The sequence below is a fragment of the Pteropus medius genome, unplaced genomic scaffold (genome assembly GCF_902729225.1).
Source record: "Pteropus medius unplaced genomic scaffold, Ma_sr-lr_union100, whole genome shotgun sequence".
Taxonomy (NCBI): Eukaryota; Metazoa; Chordata; class Mammalia; order Chiroptera; family Pteropodidae; genus Pteropus; species Pteropus medius.
The window spans coordinates 6865868-6883485 of NW_024346667.1; the positions used below are offsets into that span (position 1 = coordinate 6865868).

A 17618-nucleotide genomic window follows, 5' to 3' on the forward strand; every position below is an offset into this window, starting at 1 on the left:
GTGAAAGTTGCTGACTGTGCAGTGACCAGGGGAGATCATCTACAGTCCATCACCACCATAAGGCAGGAGAAAAAAGTTCGACTCACACCCTGTGGAGAGTGTCATCACCGTCTCACTCGAATGACAGAATATTAGGTCAAGGCCAGAAGACGGTCATTGTACTCGCTAATGACATTGCACTAATGACATACAACTTCTTAGGCATGTTCAATAAGAAATATATATTAAACCCTTTCAAATTTCTGTCTTATTCTAGCACTTAAAAAGAACTGCTTAGCCAAAAGCAGTTGCTAGGGGAAACTGATAAGCAGCTGAAAATCAGAAAACTCAGCTACAATTCAGAGAGCCACCAGTGTGTATAGGGGATGGAGAGTGTGGTTCCCCCTCCCCCCATCCCCTTCCCCTAGGAGGACAGATAAACAACCTGGCCATAAAATATTTTGCCCCTCAGACTCTGAGAACCGAGCTGCCATGGATTCTGTGTCTCGGCTCTGCCAACCCCACCTTGGAAATCTCTCCTGAACTTGGACCTTCACCTCCACCTCCCACGCCAGCACTGCCTGAGGTCAGAGACTCATCCTTTCTCGTCTGGACTTCAACAGTAGCTTTTCTGTTTTAATAGAGATTGAAATGATTCTAATTTTTTTTTTCTTCAAACAGTATAGGCGTATAAAGAACAGGCCTCTCCCCCGAAGGCAGTCCCTGTTAACAGATTCTAGTGTTTTCTTCCAGAAATGTTTTATGTATATAATAAAGTAATGAAATTATTAAAAACATTTATTAATTGCTCATACGTGCCAGGCAGTGTTCTAAGCACTTAACTTGTATCAACTTACTTAACTACAATGACTCTATGAAGTATGTTTATTATTATTTATCCCCATTTAAAGATAAGGCAGAAGGGCAGGTGCACACAGCTAGTAAATGAAAGAGTCTCAATTTTAATTCAGACCTGTTTCCAGTGCCTGTACTCTTAACACACACGATATCTTGCCTCCGTGTGTGTGTGTGTGTGTGTGTGTGTGTGTGTGTGTGTGTGTCCGCGGTCCTCCCCCGTATTTAAAAAAAAAAAAAAAATGACAACACTCTGTACACACTGCTCTGTACTTTGCTTTTCCATTTAACACTATATCATGGAGACTGTCCCACAAATCTGTCTCATCCTCATTGATCTCAGGGCCAAAAAATATCCAATCACCATCACTATGGGTGCTGCTTTAGTAAAACAGTCCTCCTGGTGGACCACGGGTTGTTTCCAGGCTTTTTCTATTATAAACAATGCTGCAGTGAACATCTTTGAATATATATCTTGGTCTATAAGCATGAGTACAGCTGTGAAAATGTTTCGAGGGGCAGAATTACCAGATCCAAGCCTTGGTGCATTCTGAATTCTGACATGGCAACAGTCTCTTACTTGTCCTCTCCCGCTCGACTGCTCCCCATACTACTTCAAGGCCTCTTCGCACACGGAGCCAGTCACATCTCTTGCCAACTGGAATACTTGTAGTGCATCTCCAGTGCCAGCAGCACAAGGCCCCGTGCCTCAGCCTGGCCCAAAGGACCCCTATAAGCTGGCACCAAGTTCCCCAGCTTCCTCTCTCATGCACACTTCCTCTCTGCCACACACATCCACGAGCTGTCAGTCTCCTTTGTCATCCGCCTGTCGTTTCCTCTGCCTGGACTGTCATTCTCAGCCACTCCTACCTGGGAGCTTCTGTTCACCACTCGTGTCCCTCTGTGAAGCCGTTCCCACCCCCTGCACTGGGCTCCCACAGGAGTTGGAATACAATGACTAATAACACATTTCTCACGAAGGAAGTGCAGCTCTTTGTTGATGTCTCCTCTGAAAGTCTGCAAATTCCTTCATTGTTGTGTCTTTAGTACCTAGCATAAAACTTGCCAAATTTTAGGGGATCAGTAAAAGACTGCTGAACTCACAAATAAATAAAATTAATTAAATAAATGAAATGTAACATTTTGATGTTGCCGGGAGGGAAATTCATTTTGGCAGTAATCAGGATTCCATGGAGAGATGGAAGTTACGCCTAACGCTCCAGGACACACTCAGAAGTTTAGAGACTACAAAGTTCACATGCTTTGAAAGAGAAAAGATATGTCCTAAAGTTATGTCCAAGTTTCAAAGGAGAACAAGGCAAGTTTTAGTTACAATTACCTATAGGCATCCAAAATCTCACATTATGTTTTGCTCGTTCTCAGGTGTATCATATGCAAAATATTGATGTTACTTAATAAGGTGTCGTATTCACTTTTTTTTTTTGTCCTAAACTATACTTTGTGTCTTCAATTTACATATTTCTGAGGGATGAAGCTCCTTTGTAAGAAAGCTGACAATGTAAAGAAAGATCTTTGTTGGCCATGGGTGGCCCTGACTCCTAGAGAATGCTCACAGCAGGGACCCCTCGCAGGGTGACAGCGAAAGGGACACATCCCAGGCAAGTGGGGCACGTGCTGGGTCACTTCCGCCCCTTGCCCTGCACTGAGCCCCCTGCCCCAGTCTGCTCTTCCCCCTCCCCCCTTCCCCTTATCAGCTGGGAAAACTGAGACTATCTAATCCTCTTTGCTTGTGACTGACTGATTGAATTTTAATTAAAACCAGTTCACATTGAAATGTTAGCTCAACTAGAACCTCAAGCCTTTTAATTGTGGAATTAAAAGCGTTCTCCCTGTTTAAATAGATTTTCAGGCATCAGTAAATAGATGAATATATATTGGAGGAGGGCGGAAGAGCTCCTTGAAATCACATTAAGCCTACCTGGCTGAACCAGAAGGTAATGTGATTTCATCTATTTTGGGTGACCCAAGGAGACGGGAGCGTGGTCTCTCCTCGCCAGGCTGCTCCTGATTGCTAGGGAAGGACAAGCCTCAGCAATCAGGAGCGGGGCTGCCTGTAATCATAATAATGGCCCCCCCAGTATCACACCAGTCTTCACAAGGGCAAAGGGAAAAAGGGAAGGTCAGGGACACCAAGGCCACATGGCAGGAAGTGCTAGAGCCAGGATTCCCCGACGGGCCTGACTCCCAGACCACTGTCTGACCCTCTGAGATGCCAGCTCCTTTAGGGACCCACTCCTTGCTACCTGAGCGCCATTCGGGGGGCCCACACCAGCCATCTCTGGGCTTGATGAACCCTGCTCTGTGCCAGTTCTCTCTGCACCTCGATCTGCAGATTCAGATTTTACTGGCTAACATGTAATGACATTTTGTATCATAATTCCTCACCCCAATCCATTTATCTGATATCCCACCCTATCATCTGGCTTCTCCCATGAGGTCTACCTGTTGTTAGGGGTGTATCACTGGAACACCCATTCTTTAGTAGAGTTATGAGTTTATGTGGGTCTACTGTACTTATTTCTTGATGAAGATTTTGTGATTATCTAAAATGAGCTCCCAGGCAAAGGCATAAGTAACCCCGATGGCCTCTGATGTGTACACAGGTACATGTATCCAGCAAGTATTCTGAGCTCCTACCATGTGCTCGTCACAGCTCAGATGCTGCGGCTACGGCACAGATCAAGCCAATACCCGGCCCCTAATGGACCATACATTCTGGTGGGGAAAAAAATGTAACTTTTAAAAAAATACACATAAAAATAAATGCTAAGGAGGAAATTAAGTTAGACTAAAGGAAATGAGGCTGTTAAATAATGAGACCATGTCTATGGCCATGTGACCCTGAGCAAGCCCGATCCCGTCTGATCTCGGAAGCTAAGCAGGGTCGGACCTGGTTGGTACTTGGATGGGAGACCACCTAGGAAGATCAGGTGCCGTAGGAGTAAAAAATAAAAAATAAGGGATTGTAAGCTGACAATCTGTGAGGTCAACCAAGGGTTGCGAGGCTATTAAATAATGAGACTGCATTTCTTGTGTGGTTTCAGCAGTCCTATTACTTTATCACAGGCATATCAAGGGAAGTTACTCAACAGTAAAATTTAACTCCTAATTTGCTGGGGAGGAAAAATAAAACAAGACAATCATTGCAAGAATGACAAAATTAAATAAAAGTGAGACAAGTCCCTCTGCTCTTTACAAAAATACCTTCACCCTCTGTACGGCAAATGGGTAACACTCCTTACCTGCACTTACCTTATTTGCCTGTTGTAATATGCATAAAAGTACTTTCAAAGACAGAAATCACAAAGGATGATAAGATGGTCACCTGTGAATGGCGTGCTCTGAGTCCGCATGGGCTGGGGACTAGCAAAGGCAGTCTCATCTCTCACCCCAAATGGGGATGACAGGGTCTCAGGGGCAGGGGCTCCTGCTATGAGAGAGTCAAAGTCATCGTCCTCCTCCTCCTCCTCTTCCCCTTTGCTCTCTTCTTCCTGCCCTGCTTGATCTTGTGTTTGGAGCAAGGGGTCAGGTGAGGAGAAATTCTGCCCTATCAAGCCCTCGGTGCCAGAATCCAGTTCTTTAATGATCTGGTCATACTGGGAAATTAAATCTTCACCCTCTGGGTGAATAACGATCAGGTCTGAACTGTGCTCCACCTCACAGACAGGAGGTGCTAGCTCTGAGCTTAATCCTGGGGCTACTTCAGGTTCAGTGTCTTCTTCTGGTTCCTTGGACACACTCTGAGATTCGTCCGCATTGTCCCTGATGTGTTCCTCCTCCGAATCTGTTTCTGGCCGAGGGCTGGGCAGGGGGCCGTTGCTCATGGCGGGGCTCTGGACCTCGGTCTGGCCTTGGGCTGGGGGCCTTGCAGGTTCCTCCTGTGGATTCCGAGCGTCCTCAGAGTCCTTCTCAGCACACAACCTGTACACCATCACGTCGTCCTGAAAGTCGGACTCTTCGATGTAGGACCCCTTGAAGAGCAGGATGGCGTTCTTCTTCATCTCCTGGATGTGTTTGGGGGGATCGATTGGGGCCGGGGGGCCTGAATTCTCCAGATCGTCACCAGGCCCAGGGGAGCCTGCATCCACCCCTGAGGAGATCCCGGTGTCATAGCTGTCGTCCCACTCCAGTTCCGTCTGGCTCTTGTCCTTCCTCGAAGCCAGCTGAGGCCCCGTCCTCCTGGGGAGCTGCTGCGGGAGCTGGAACACAGGGTAGGTGGCGCTGGCAGTGCTCTCCTCTGTCAGACTCTGGAGAAACGTCTCAGGGTCAGGGGAGTCCCCGTCATAGAGGGCGGACCAGACGCGGCAGTCCCTCATGCAGCGGAGGATGTTGGCGTGAGCCTCCCAGAGGTACTGCAGGTAGCTGATGTCCAGGGCTTTGCCATACTCCACGATGCAGGCCGACGGCGAGAACGCCTCGGGGAGCGGCTGCTCCATGGGCCCTGCCACCGGATGCAGAGACAAGTCAGAACGAGCCTTCTCCTCAATACTTTATAGTGATGTGGGGACAAACGCACTGGACGGGGATGTGACCCATCAGGCTGCTAAGATTTTCTGTCACCATCTACTTTGGTTCTAATAATTTCTGATTAAGTGATTTCTGAATAATAAAAAATATTTAGATTTTAAGAAGGAAAGATAAAAACAGAAACTCTGCCCTCACAGGAGATATAGAACCAATATGGCAAGTCAGATACTGGCTTTCGTCAAAAGAAAACTCTTATTTGGTAGCGGTCATTAGAGAAATAAGAGCTAATAATGGCAACCTCTCAGGCTGTTGAGAGGATTAAAGTAGGTAATATATTGAATATATTACCTGCCATAGTGTAGGTAATAATTAAAAAGATTTTTACTTTGACTCTAAAGTGGAAGGCCAATAATTCATGAATTTAGGAAATGGATTTTCTTTAGAAAACCCTAGGTTTTCAGAAAAATCTGTTAACTCTTTCTGTCTTCCTAGGAACTACTGGAATGTCGATATATACCAAATGGTCTCTTACGATAAAGTTATTTTCACTATCAAAAGAGTCCTTCTAACCTAAGAATGAGTCCAGCGTTCTCATTGATACAATGCACTTGATGTTAAAAGTCCTCCACTGCAGAACTTCAGGGGGAAAAAAGGGACTCGAACAAGGAAAAATACATAGTCTACTATTTCTTAAACATCTACTATGAGAAAGGTGCTTTATTAGTGCTATCGAATTTAATCCTCAGAACAACCTACATGGCAGATATTACTTTCTCCACTTACAGATGAAGAAATTGAGGCTCAGGGACAAAGATCATCCGAGTGACTAGTCAGCGGCAGAGCCACAGCTCATGCACAGCAGCCTCACGCCAACCCTCTGTTCTTACTTCATTAGATGCCACACCTTTGAAAGCTTCTTGTTTCTTCATTATCTAAATCTCTACCCAAGGGGGCTAGAATTAGACCTTTAAGAATACACATTTTCAGGACGTCAGGGTAGGCACAATTCGTTTTTTATAGTTCAGCTGCTAAACGGTGTTTATCTCTTCTCGGCTTTAAATAAAAAGATATTGAAAAATGACTACTAGCAATATTTATTCAGCACTTACTCCATGCCAAGTAGTCTTTGAAGAGCTTTATAAGTCCAAGGTCACTTATCCTTGGAACAACCTTTTAAGGTAGGTACTATTTTGCACATGAGAAAAAAAAAAAGAAAGGTTAAGAGACTTGCCCAAGAAAGCAGCAGAGGCCTAGATTTGGAATCCTAGCTCTTAATCACTCCACAGTGATTAAATTCTCTATCTACTCAACCGCCTACCTACGTAACCATCCATCTGTTAGGGCATTTACCTGCTGTCAGGTCAACCCAGGGCCAGGATGGTGGAAAGAACACGGAATTTGGAATCAGAGGACATAGCAGGTGTGTAACCCTGAACAGGCCAATCTCTCTCTCTGAGTCTGTTTCTTCATCTGTAAAATGAGCATCCAACTTTCTTTAAAGGGTTAAATGTGACAACCCAGGGAAATAACACAGCTAGTCTCAGACACCCAATAAATGTATGTTTAATTTGAATTTTGAATTCTGCAGCAAGGTCGGCCACAGAATCATTCCTGAAAAAACATTTTTTTAGCAAATAAAGATGTTAATTTTCAAATATGTTTTGTAAAAAATAACCATTAGGTAGGGAAATATAAGATATTCATACTAGTTTACCTAATAGGAAAATATATTTAAAATCCAGCTTGTTAGACTGCCACATGAATTATTAATTTCATGTACATACAGTATCTTTATTTAAAGATAATTTTTAATTTTTAAAAATTACATTAATATCAAATATGCTGATATTTTCTTCATCAAGCAGCTCAGCTACAGCTGGGTGGACAGAGTGACATTATTTGGGAGACATCAGAATATAGATTGGAAACACCTGAGTCAATCAGGACTGGAACGTTTCCTAGTGGTCACAGGACAGGCAGAATCTTCTGAAACAGACCACCAAGGATACACAAATGTCCCCTTGCTCCAGCTGCCTGCTGGAGAGCCAAGGTTTACAGAGATGACCACTTAAATCTTAACTTGTACAAGGTCAACCGCAGCTGGCAAATAGCACATGAACTGTAACTCCTGTAAAAACAGAGTATTTATGAAAGGCCCCTCTTTAGGTCAACCAAGTGAATCAGGTACAATTGCCATAGCACAAATTTCAAGTTTTATGATGATGTATTATCGACAGGCAAGTATTCAAAATGGGCCATTTTGGAAATTGAAATAAGGGCCAGTTCTACCTTAGCTATAGCCATATCCACATCCCTCGCCCCTATTTTGTTTAGAAGACCTGGTTTCACATTTGGATTCTGAAAGTGTCACTAGAAAGCCTAGTTAAAATAAAGGCCTGGAAGCACCGAATGGGTGACAGCTGGTCATGTCGAAACACGGACTACAAAGTGTCCACGACTCCTTACAGAACAGAACAGGACCCCCCACATGGTCATTCATAAAAGAAATGGGACTCACTATCTTATTCCTATCCTCCCAAAGAGACACATATCCCAAGGAGAGATGGGATCTGGCATCCTTTTGTGTAAAGATCATCACTACCGAGTTCCTACCTGAACTATCGTGTGTACACTTCGACCAGAGAATATAATCCCTCTCTTGGTTCCCAAGCGTCAGGGTGATCCCGCTGGAGCAGCAGATGGGGGTCAGGGCGAGCAGCTTGGCCGCAGAGACAGAGTAACAGTCTCTCTCCTTCACAGCCCACCTCTGACTCAGCATCATGTGATTGCAAGGGATCAGATACCTAGAACGACAAAAAGGGCAGCATTCGGTCTCCGTTCCCAGGCAGTCATCCCCGAAGCTGTAATCAGGATTCATAGTGGTCGTGGCGATCCGTCCTCTCTCTGCCCACTGCCAATCCATCCCACCAGTCCCCAGGGATCACTTCCTTGCTTGAGATTTGTCAAGAGCTTCTTTCTTCTGACAGAACAACCCCTTGCAGAGCATTTGAGGGCCTTCACAACTGAACCTCCATAAACTTCCTCCTCTCTTCATGGGTCTGCGATCCCTCTTTGCTTCTGTGTCTCTGCATGCACCGTAACGTTCACCTGGAGTATGCTTTCCCTTTACCTGCCTGACGAATGCCTTGTCATCCTACAAAGTCCAGCTTCAGTGTCACCTTCACTAGGAAGGCCTCCAGGCTTCCGACTCCAAGGTGGAGCTACTCTCTCACTCCGCTATGCACACAGCCATCTACTAAAACACTCTTACCACAATTACTTGGGTGTCTGTCTCAATATAATGTGCTACTAGAGCCAGGACCTCCTTCAATGGTTTCTTTGTATAACCCTGGAAACGCTGACTCACAGTGGGCACTGAAGGACAGCGGAACCACCCCAGAGAGCAAACCTCATCTCATATTCTCTTGGGTGACTGAGACTCACCGAGGAAAAGTGGGCCTCATTTCACACAAAATACTTTCGGTTGGTGATAAAAGCATCTTAGTCTCATTAAGACCCTGGAGATAAGAAAATCTGGGCATTCATTTCTGACCCACTTAGAGCACATCATGGGCTTCATGGGTGGAAGAGTGTTTAAACAGCCTGCTTTCTTTACAGGGAGAAAGACTATTCTGTTTGACAAAGATAGAGCAACTGGGATGGAGGTCTCGCAGCCAGAGCCAAGTGTCACGTATGTGTGCAGGAGCCAATTCCAGAAGTGGCTGAGCCATTATGGGAAAAACCACAATCTTTGATTAACCAGAATATTTTTGTTTCTGTACTTAACTTCTGAGAAAAAGGCAGCAGTGCAGAGAAAAACAAGCTACGATTAAAGATTCTGTGAAAGAGATAAAATGTAGAACTTTCAGGGTATGACTTGAGGCCTGTAGACATTAAGCCATCTCCCACAGCTGTTGATCCAAATGAGGAAAACCTATGCTTATAGTGATGACTGACCCATCGCAAGTGCCTGAGTCAAGGAGGAAAAAACATATTTAATTCTCGTCATGGTACTTTAAACAAAAGGTCTTAATAACTTTCAAGGTGCGAAATGAAGAGGTCGCCGCTTAATCTTCCATTCTCAAAAGCAATCAAACCATTCCTCCAGGACTCTGTCTTGGTGGCTAGATCAGGGCGTCCCGTCCTCCTCTCCCCTGCACCGTGGCCACACACACTCCTGAAGCCTAAACTGCTGTCACTAAGATCCAGAGCACCCTGCTGTCTGACATGGAGGCATCTGTTTTTTGTAAGTTCAGTTTCACAAAAGTCAAAGTTTACAAGAACAAAAGAAAGATGGAGGAGGGCAGTATGACAAAGAGGGCATGTCTGTTCTAATTGCTGGCCCAGCTTTGAGGGGCTTATACCTGATGCCTTTTGGAGGAGAAATGGCTGCTGTCAGTAGATAATGGAGCTCTTTTCACAAGGATCTCTGAGCACAATGTTTTGGTGATACAGAATGAGGCAGGGGAGAGAGGCCTTCTGCCACCTGTGTGACCAGCCCAGCCCTGGCCCCGCGGGCACAAGGGCCGGCAGAACTGCGCCAGCACCTCAGCACAAGAGCAATCTCAGCAGGGGCGAGGGCCCAGCAAGGACGGAGATGAGGCAGCACCACCCAAAGGGGCCTCAGCAGTGGAGGAGACCGGAGCACAGGCTGCTGTGGCTACTGTGCTAGGGGCAGACTTGTTCGTGAGCCCTTCCCTTAAGGAAATGATGGCTGACACTTTGCTGAGGGCCAAGGTCTTGGATGAGGAGTGGAGGTGACGGCCAAGGAAACCTGTCCTGTGGATGTTGATGTGAACTCCTCTTTTCTTAAAGGCTAGTGAAGCCTAAGGAAATTCAGGTTACACAGGATTTATTGTGTCCTTATTTTGATCATTAATTATTTAAGAAATAAACCACTTCAATGCTTTTATATACTGCAGGAACTCGATGACCACTTACAGTTCAAACACACATTTCATGACTTAAGTTGATATCCATAGATTTCTACTCTTTGTTGAAGTATTAAAAAAAATGGCATACCGGATCAAACCTAATAAAGCTATTTATCAAACAGCACCAGTGGGTAGCTTGAAATTATATTAAAGAGTTCTTGGGAATTTGCAACTTTGCAAATACATGCTTTCAGCAGAAACTAAAAATTTTCTTCTGAGTAAATCAAATAAAGAGTGATCCCCTATAGGTTGAAGGAGAGGTTCTACAAAAGTGGAAATGAATAACCGCTTTGTATTTAATGCAGTACTTCTACTGTGCTTTTATAACGAAGGCTTATCTCAGAGAGAAGAAGAGGAAAACCGTCCACTGACCCTCTGTCTTTCCATCATTTACAGGGAAAGATAACAAAATGAATGTTCACTGCATCATTATTTACAAGACCCAAGATATGGCAGCAACCTAGATGTCCATTAATAGATGAATGTATAAACAAGAGGTGGTACATTATGCAATGGAATATGTTACTCAGCCATATAAAGAATGAAATCCTGCCATTTGTGACAACACGTTGGATCTAGAGGGTATGATGCTAAGTGAAGTAAGTCAGAGAAAGATGAACATCACATGATTTCACTTATACATCATCGCAGTTGTTTAAAAAATCAAAATGAACAAACAAAACAAAACAAATTCATAGAAACAAAGAACAAAATGATAGTTGCCAGAAGGGGGAGTCGGGGATGGGTAAAAAAAGCGAAAGGGAATATATCAATAATAGTGTGATTAATGTACGGTGACAGATGGTTCCTAGACTTAGGGTGGTGACCACATCGTAAGATTATATAAATGTTGAATCACTATGTTATAGACTTGAAACCAATACTATATTATATGCCAACTATACTTTAATTTTTTTAAAAAGAAACAGAACAAATGTCAGAGGCTCCCCAAATGTTAAATGTCAAAATGCAATGGCTGTCGATAGCAGAAAAATCACTTAAGAATTTAGGATAGGTATTTGTCATCAAACTGCCTTTTCATTTATACTGTATTTCTTTTGTTTGGGATTCTATTTAAATGCAGAAAGTGGTAAAAATAATCATAAAGTAGTAAATATCTGATTTTAGAAGTCCAGATCACTCAAAAGCATCCCATAATATAGCAGGGAAATATATATATAGTCCATGTTGACCTCCTCCTTTTCATTATTTCTCCAATCCTGTGCAACCCTGGGTCTATTTTCTATTTTCCTACATATCACTCATTAAAATAAATCATCATCACTTCTGAAACAATTCAGTGACAAGCAGTCAATAACAAAGCACACATACTGCCTACGGCTACACTGACAATAAAAACAGAACAAAGCAGTGAGTACAATGCAGAAAGCGAGGTGCTTTTTATGAGATGACGATAACCTGAATAACGTGCCAATAGGCAAAAATCCAAAAAGGAATGTTAGCGAATTTCAAAAAAAAAATCGTTTGGTTTTCAAAGACAGTCTGGCCATATTTCTCCTGTTAGTCTTGCCCCACCTGGGCTGGCTGGCATTTTTTGCTCTCCTCCAGGCACCTAACCACCATGCAAGATGGAAATGTCACTGAAGTGTACACGCAGCTTCTCTTTGAGCAAAATAGCCTCTATCTGAACCCAACAGGCAACATAGTTCATAAAGCTGACAATGGACCAGCACTACTGAAAAAAAAAAAAAAAACACTCTAACCAGAATATTCATGAATGGCATTCAGAGTAGTAAGCAATTAAATTTTGCCTAAACTGGGAAGAGCCAGGAATATGGGAGTGATCTGTCACTTCACTGCTCGTCGGCATTTCCCGTCCACCTTCGGCCTATCATATGCCACATGCATGGAAGAGGACCGTTTCTCCTTGGTTTTCTGCTCACTAAAATAGTCTCCCTTTGGGAAGCATCTTATCTCAACTTACTTTTCTGACATTTTGCTAAATGGAAGAAACGTATCAGTTGCAAATGGATTATCACTTGAAATGTCAGTATTTAAAAGTATTCGGGTTGCAATAAAAATTGACGCATGGTTATTTATTTGTCACATAACAAACAACTTCATTAAAAGGATTCGCATAATCTTCACTGCTCTATTGCCTCTCAGATCTTCAAATTTATCATGTACATTCAAATAACAACAGTGGCAACAACAAAATGGATGGATTACAAATCTGCTTTTTTAACGTCCCTTAAAATAAAGTTTAAATAACTAGCAGAATAAAGATTTTTCATTGTCCTTACTTTTGGTACAGATTCTAAATCAGAAGAGACATTATTTTCATTAGTTTAAAATGTATTTTCTGGAAAATTCTCCTCCCTTAAATTTGTGTAGTATCTTACGGAATTTCAAAACGTTTTCACAGGTATCACCACAGTTGATCCCCTCAAGAACCCCATGAGGCAGCAAATTCCAAAAGCAGGGTAAGACGAGTCAACCCAGCAGTTCACTCCCGCTCTGGAGCTCTACCTGGGTATGTGACACCTTATTGTTCCAGCCCCCGCTGTTCATAGCTTGTTGTTGTATTTTCATCTCCTTCTCTCTTTCTGCTACAAACTTAGTAACTCCTCCATCTATCTTCTAGTTCATGCTTTCTTAATCTTTGTCTTAATGAAATTTACCCCAAACACTCAGTTTTTCATTTTAATAGTTACCGATTTTATTTCTAAGAGCTCCAGTTGGTTCTCTCTCAAATCTGCCCGTAATTTTTGCTTGATTATTAACATATCCATTGGCAAGGATATGGAGAAATCGGAAACCCTGTGCAATGTTAGTAGGCATGTAAAATGGTGGTGCGGCTATTATGAAAAATAAAAAACTTAAATACAGTTACCATATAATCTAGCAATTCCGCAGGGGAAGCAACCCAGAATGTCCACCAACAGATGAATATACAAAATGTGGTATAAACAATGTAATATTATTCGACCTTAAACATGGATGAACCTTGAGGACACTACACTAAGTGAAATAAGTCAGGTGCAAAGAGGTAAATATCGTATGATTCCACTTATATGAGGTATCTAAAGTAGTCAAATACATAGAGTCGACAGAAAGTTGAATGGCGGCTGCAGGGGCTGCAGGGGAAGGAGAGACGGGGAGTTATTGTTTAATAGATACAGAATGTTAGTCGTGCAGGTGATAACGGAGCTGGAGATGGGTGGTGGTGAAGGCTGCACAACAACGCGAATGTGCTTGATGTCCCTGAACTGTACACTTAAAAGCAGTTAAGATGGCAAATTGTATGTGATGTGTATTTTACCACAATTAAAAATAATTTTTAAACGGGGGAAGAAAATCAGTAGTTCAGAGGACAGAGACCAGGAAGCAGAGGTTTCCTGCATGTCCGATTTCGGTGTAAGTTCTCTATTTGGCTCTTCTAATGAACACCTCCAGGCAGTATGGCAGAGTTAGAAATAGAGGAAGTATTATTATTATTATTATTATTATTATTATTATTATTATTATATTATCATTATCATCATCCTCATTAAAGAAACAAAGAAGAAAGAGAGCCTAGGGCCAGGTGGTGATGCCTGGCACTCTTTCCATTATTCCACTCGGAACCTGTGATAATGTGCCCTTCATGCACTTTCCTGGGAAAGGACTAGTCCTGACTTGGACATGTAAATATTTCAACCACGAGCTGATTTCCTTACCTTCATAAAGTACGGGTCTGATCTCAAAAGAAGCCTTAACTAATATCGTCTCTAAGGACAGTTTTTAACAAACGTGGCTTTATCGACAGACAAAAGGTGAGGAGCGTTCACCTTGTAAAGGTCACTGACCAGCCAGCTTCTACCACCCGGGCTACGCTGGCCTGGTGACCCAGCGCTGGCAAAGCTCTGCACCTCCCGAGCGGAGCTGGGCTCCCTCGTGCTCTGAAAAAGACTGCTGCTTTTCATGCCATCAGAGAAGCCGTATTCAAGAATTTAACATTTAAATATAATCAGGTTGGAGGCAAAATCTGATTTTTGGCAGTGAAAAAGGCTTTAACAAGTTGCTCTGAAGGATTTCATTCAGGCTTTGCTAATGCATTCTGTCATATCAGTATAGTGTTGATGGGGGAGCTAAATAATCCTTTTAGGACAGATACCTAATGCTCTCCCCAGACTAGCCAAGGTATTTCATCACGATAGGATTTGTTCTTTGCTAATGCCTTAAGATTAGTTACTGATAACCTGATCTAAACCTCTAAAAATCCAAAAATTCTTTTTAAATGTAGAAAATTAATAGGTGATACTCTCCCATAAAAGGATAACACCATTATGCCACCACCAACTTTTCTGGCCTGGTTTTGTTATCATTCTATTTTGCAGGATGCTACAGCTACCCTATACCATTTCTTCAACCGGTGAGTCTCACATTTGGCCAGGCATCAGAATCTCCTGGAAAGTTTGTTAAAACACACCCATCCCGAGTTTCTGAGTCAGCAGCACCTTTGGGAGAAGGCCAAGAATGTACATTTCTAACTAGTCCCCAGGCCATCCCACTGCTGCTGTCCCAGGATGACACTCTGCCATCTCCTTATTCTTCCACGGCTCCCACTTAGGAAATGCGGTTACAACCTTGTGGCACGTCATCTCCCCAGCAACTCTACTTACGTCGTGTCAAAACCCCCATGGGAGGCAGGCCAAACCTCCCACTTCTTCCTCTGCTCTTGGCTTCTTCCACACTTATCCCCACTGTGGGAAGAGGAGGTGGCAGGCGTGCCCAGGGACCCTGGTGGGATTTTCCTTTTGCCTCCATGCCACCAGAGGGGAGTGTGGGAGCACAAACGCCAGCCAACCCTCCCTCTCTTCCTTTACAAAAGCAGCTGCTGCCCTCCGGGACCCCAGAAGGAGAGACAGAGCTGGGCCAATACAAGATTTGGAGTACCCGAGTCTCCTTGCCATATGACTAAATTCATGTTGTCTCAATGGCAGTCCACTCTAACTCCCAACACCTGTCGTCCAATACCACCGTCTCATGAAAACTGTCCCACCTGTACTCCTGAAAGATATACCTTTCCTACCTCACATATGAGTCCTTTTCAATTCGTCCATTCCATGCTTTACTCCCTTCTGAACTGTATACAAAATACTCATTAAATATTTACTGATTCGAATGGAAACACACACAGGTCAGAGAGGGCACACTGTAAGTATACCGCTCAAAACAAAAGTCATAGAAATTATATATCAACAGCATTTCATATTTGGAAAAGTTGTTTTCATAACACAGGTCCCCTAAAACATGGACTTCACGAGAAAGACATTCAGCCACAAACTTTCATCATACTTCTGAAATTTTTCAAATATTTTATATTCTTTTCAGGAGCATATTTATAACATAATGCACTTGGCCCCCTAAAAACTTTTATAGTAAAACTAAAATTAACCTTGGGAAATAATGCAGAAATTAAATTGATCTTCTTCCTTAAAAGCATGGTCCCTATTTAGTTTATATTACCAAAGAAAAATATAAAGCAATAGTATTGAGTTTTTCTTTGAAGGGAACGAAAGATGGCAACTCACCTTAGAACTAGCTGTAACATCACATCTTCACAGTGTAAACCAATAAGAGTTCTAAATAATGCCAGGGACACCACACAGAGCTGAGGAGCAATAAACACATATTGTATTTCAGATATTGGGAGAACAGCTCTACTCCCCACAGATGGTAAATAAATCAGAATTACAAAATAAAATGGCCTCTTTTCTTTAGCAGTTTTGATAAAAACATGCTGCTTATTCAGCTACCAGTTCTCCTATAGGCTTTGATGGAGAAAGTCTAAGCCTGGAATGATGCCACTGCGCAGAATTACCCTCCTATCAAATGCCTATGCTCATATTTCCAACTTTTTAAAATCCAGATAAACCCATCCCTACAACTCTCCAATGCATTTATATGCACTGGCGTGTGTACACACACACACACACACACACACACACACACGGGATCTCCTGCTTGTCACTCATTTTCCTAAGTTATTTTCAAATATGACTGGTTATCTACAAGACGGCACTAACAGAAAATTGCATACACCCTGGCCAACTCTCCCTCTACAATTCTCAGCCCCAAGCCTCAGCACACGCTGGCTTGTCTCTTGGATTTGGGGCAAACATTTTCCGTGGTTTCACTTCCAGTAGTGCTGAGGGTGCAATAATATACTTTTCTAAGAAGTTCATTAAAAAGACAAGGATTCTTTCAATCTCTGATTTCAAAAAAGGAAAGATGAACAACCAAACAGGGAAGATACTCCAAGGTGTATTATAAAATCATCATGCCGTTTGATCATCATGCCGTTTGGGAGTAAGCTTTCATAATTCTATCAGGCCACTTAAGTGATTTAGGCTCTTCTTCTTTGTATACGATGCATGTTTTGGAGAGCTGCAGGGGGCAGGTTTACCTGGATCTTAAAAAGTTGGAAATAGGAGGACATGGGCATTTTGCTGGAGGATAATTCTATGTAGTGGCATAATTCCAGGCTTAGGCTTTCTAATCAATATAATCCAATAAGACAGGGGTCCTAACCCCTAGGCCACAAACTAGTACTGGCCCGTGGCCTGTTAAGAACCGAGCTGGACAGCAGGAAGTGAGCGGTGGGAGAATGAGCGAAGCTCCATCTGTGTTTGCAGCCGCTCCCCAGCACTAGCATCACCGCCTCAGCTCCACCTCTGATCACCAGGCATTAGATTCTCATAGCCGTGCCAGTCCCCGGTGCCAAAAAGGTTGGGGACCTGCTATAGGAGAACTGATAGCCCGAATACATTCTCTGTATACTCCTACAGCTCAGTAATAAAAAGACAGATACACCGTGCTGAACACCCTAAATGTTGATGTGCAGATGTTACTAAGGTAACACGATATACAACACGGTATTGTTAACTAAAATCACCATTCTGTATATTAGACCCCCAGAACTCATTCATCTTATAACTGGAAGTTTATACTCTTTGACCAACATTGTGAAGTTTTATAAACAATAGTAGCCATTTAAGCTTTTATCTTTAGAGTAAGCATATTGTTTTACAAGCTTAACTTGTTATTTCTAAAGGTTATTCTACGTGCACTGTCGATTACTTGGTTCAGTTCAGGTTTAGGAGTTTAACTTTCAATCTATTGGCATCTTTGATTCTAAAGTGTACCTCCTGTAGGCAGCAGATCTTTTTTTATCCAGTCTGACAATCTCTGCCTTTTGAGTAAATGTTTTAATCTATTCACATTTAATATTATAGATGCAGTCGGATTTTTGTCTGCTGTTTTACTTTTTGTTTTCTATATGTTTCATGTTTTTCTATTTCCCTAGTTCTCTTTTACTGTCTTATTTTGCATTAAGTGAATATTTCCCTAGTATAA

At 42.7% G+C, this 17618-nt stretch overlaps 1 protein-coding gene and 1 pseudogene across 13 annotated transcripts in view; one reads left to right on the forward strand and one right to left on the reverse strand.

The window, feature by feature from the left end:
- The window catches only part of FHIP1A (FHF complex subunit HOOK interacting protein 1A), a 208576-nt gene that overhangs the window by 25870 nt on the left and 165088 nt on the right, over nucleotides 1–17618 (reverse strand). For 12 of the 13 annotated variants that reach the window (XM_039875970.1, XM_039875962.1, XM_039875966.1 and 9 more), the window contains 3 exons: nucleotides 15794–15873; nucleotides 7936–8126; nucleotides 4181–5302 (listed from right to left, as the gene is read on the reverse strand). In XM_039875970.1, the coding sequence (XP_039731904.1) occupies nucleotides 4181–5302; nucleotides 7936–8126; nucleotides 15794–15873 (1393 nt within the window). The remainder of the gene's footprint in view (nucleotides 1–4180; nucleotides 5303–7935; nucleotides 8127–15793; nucleotides 15874–17618) is intronic. The other variant, XM_039875971.1, reaches the window with a different exon arrangement.
- On the forward strand, nucleotides 3679–3797 carry LOC120613567 (uncharacterized; annotated as a pseudogene).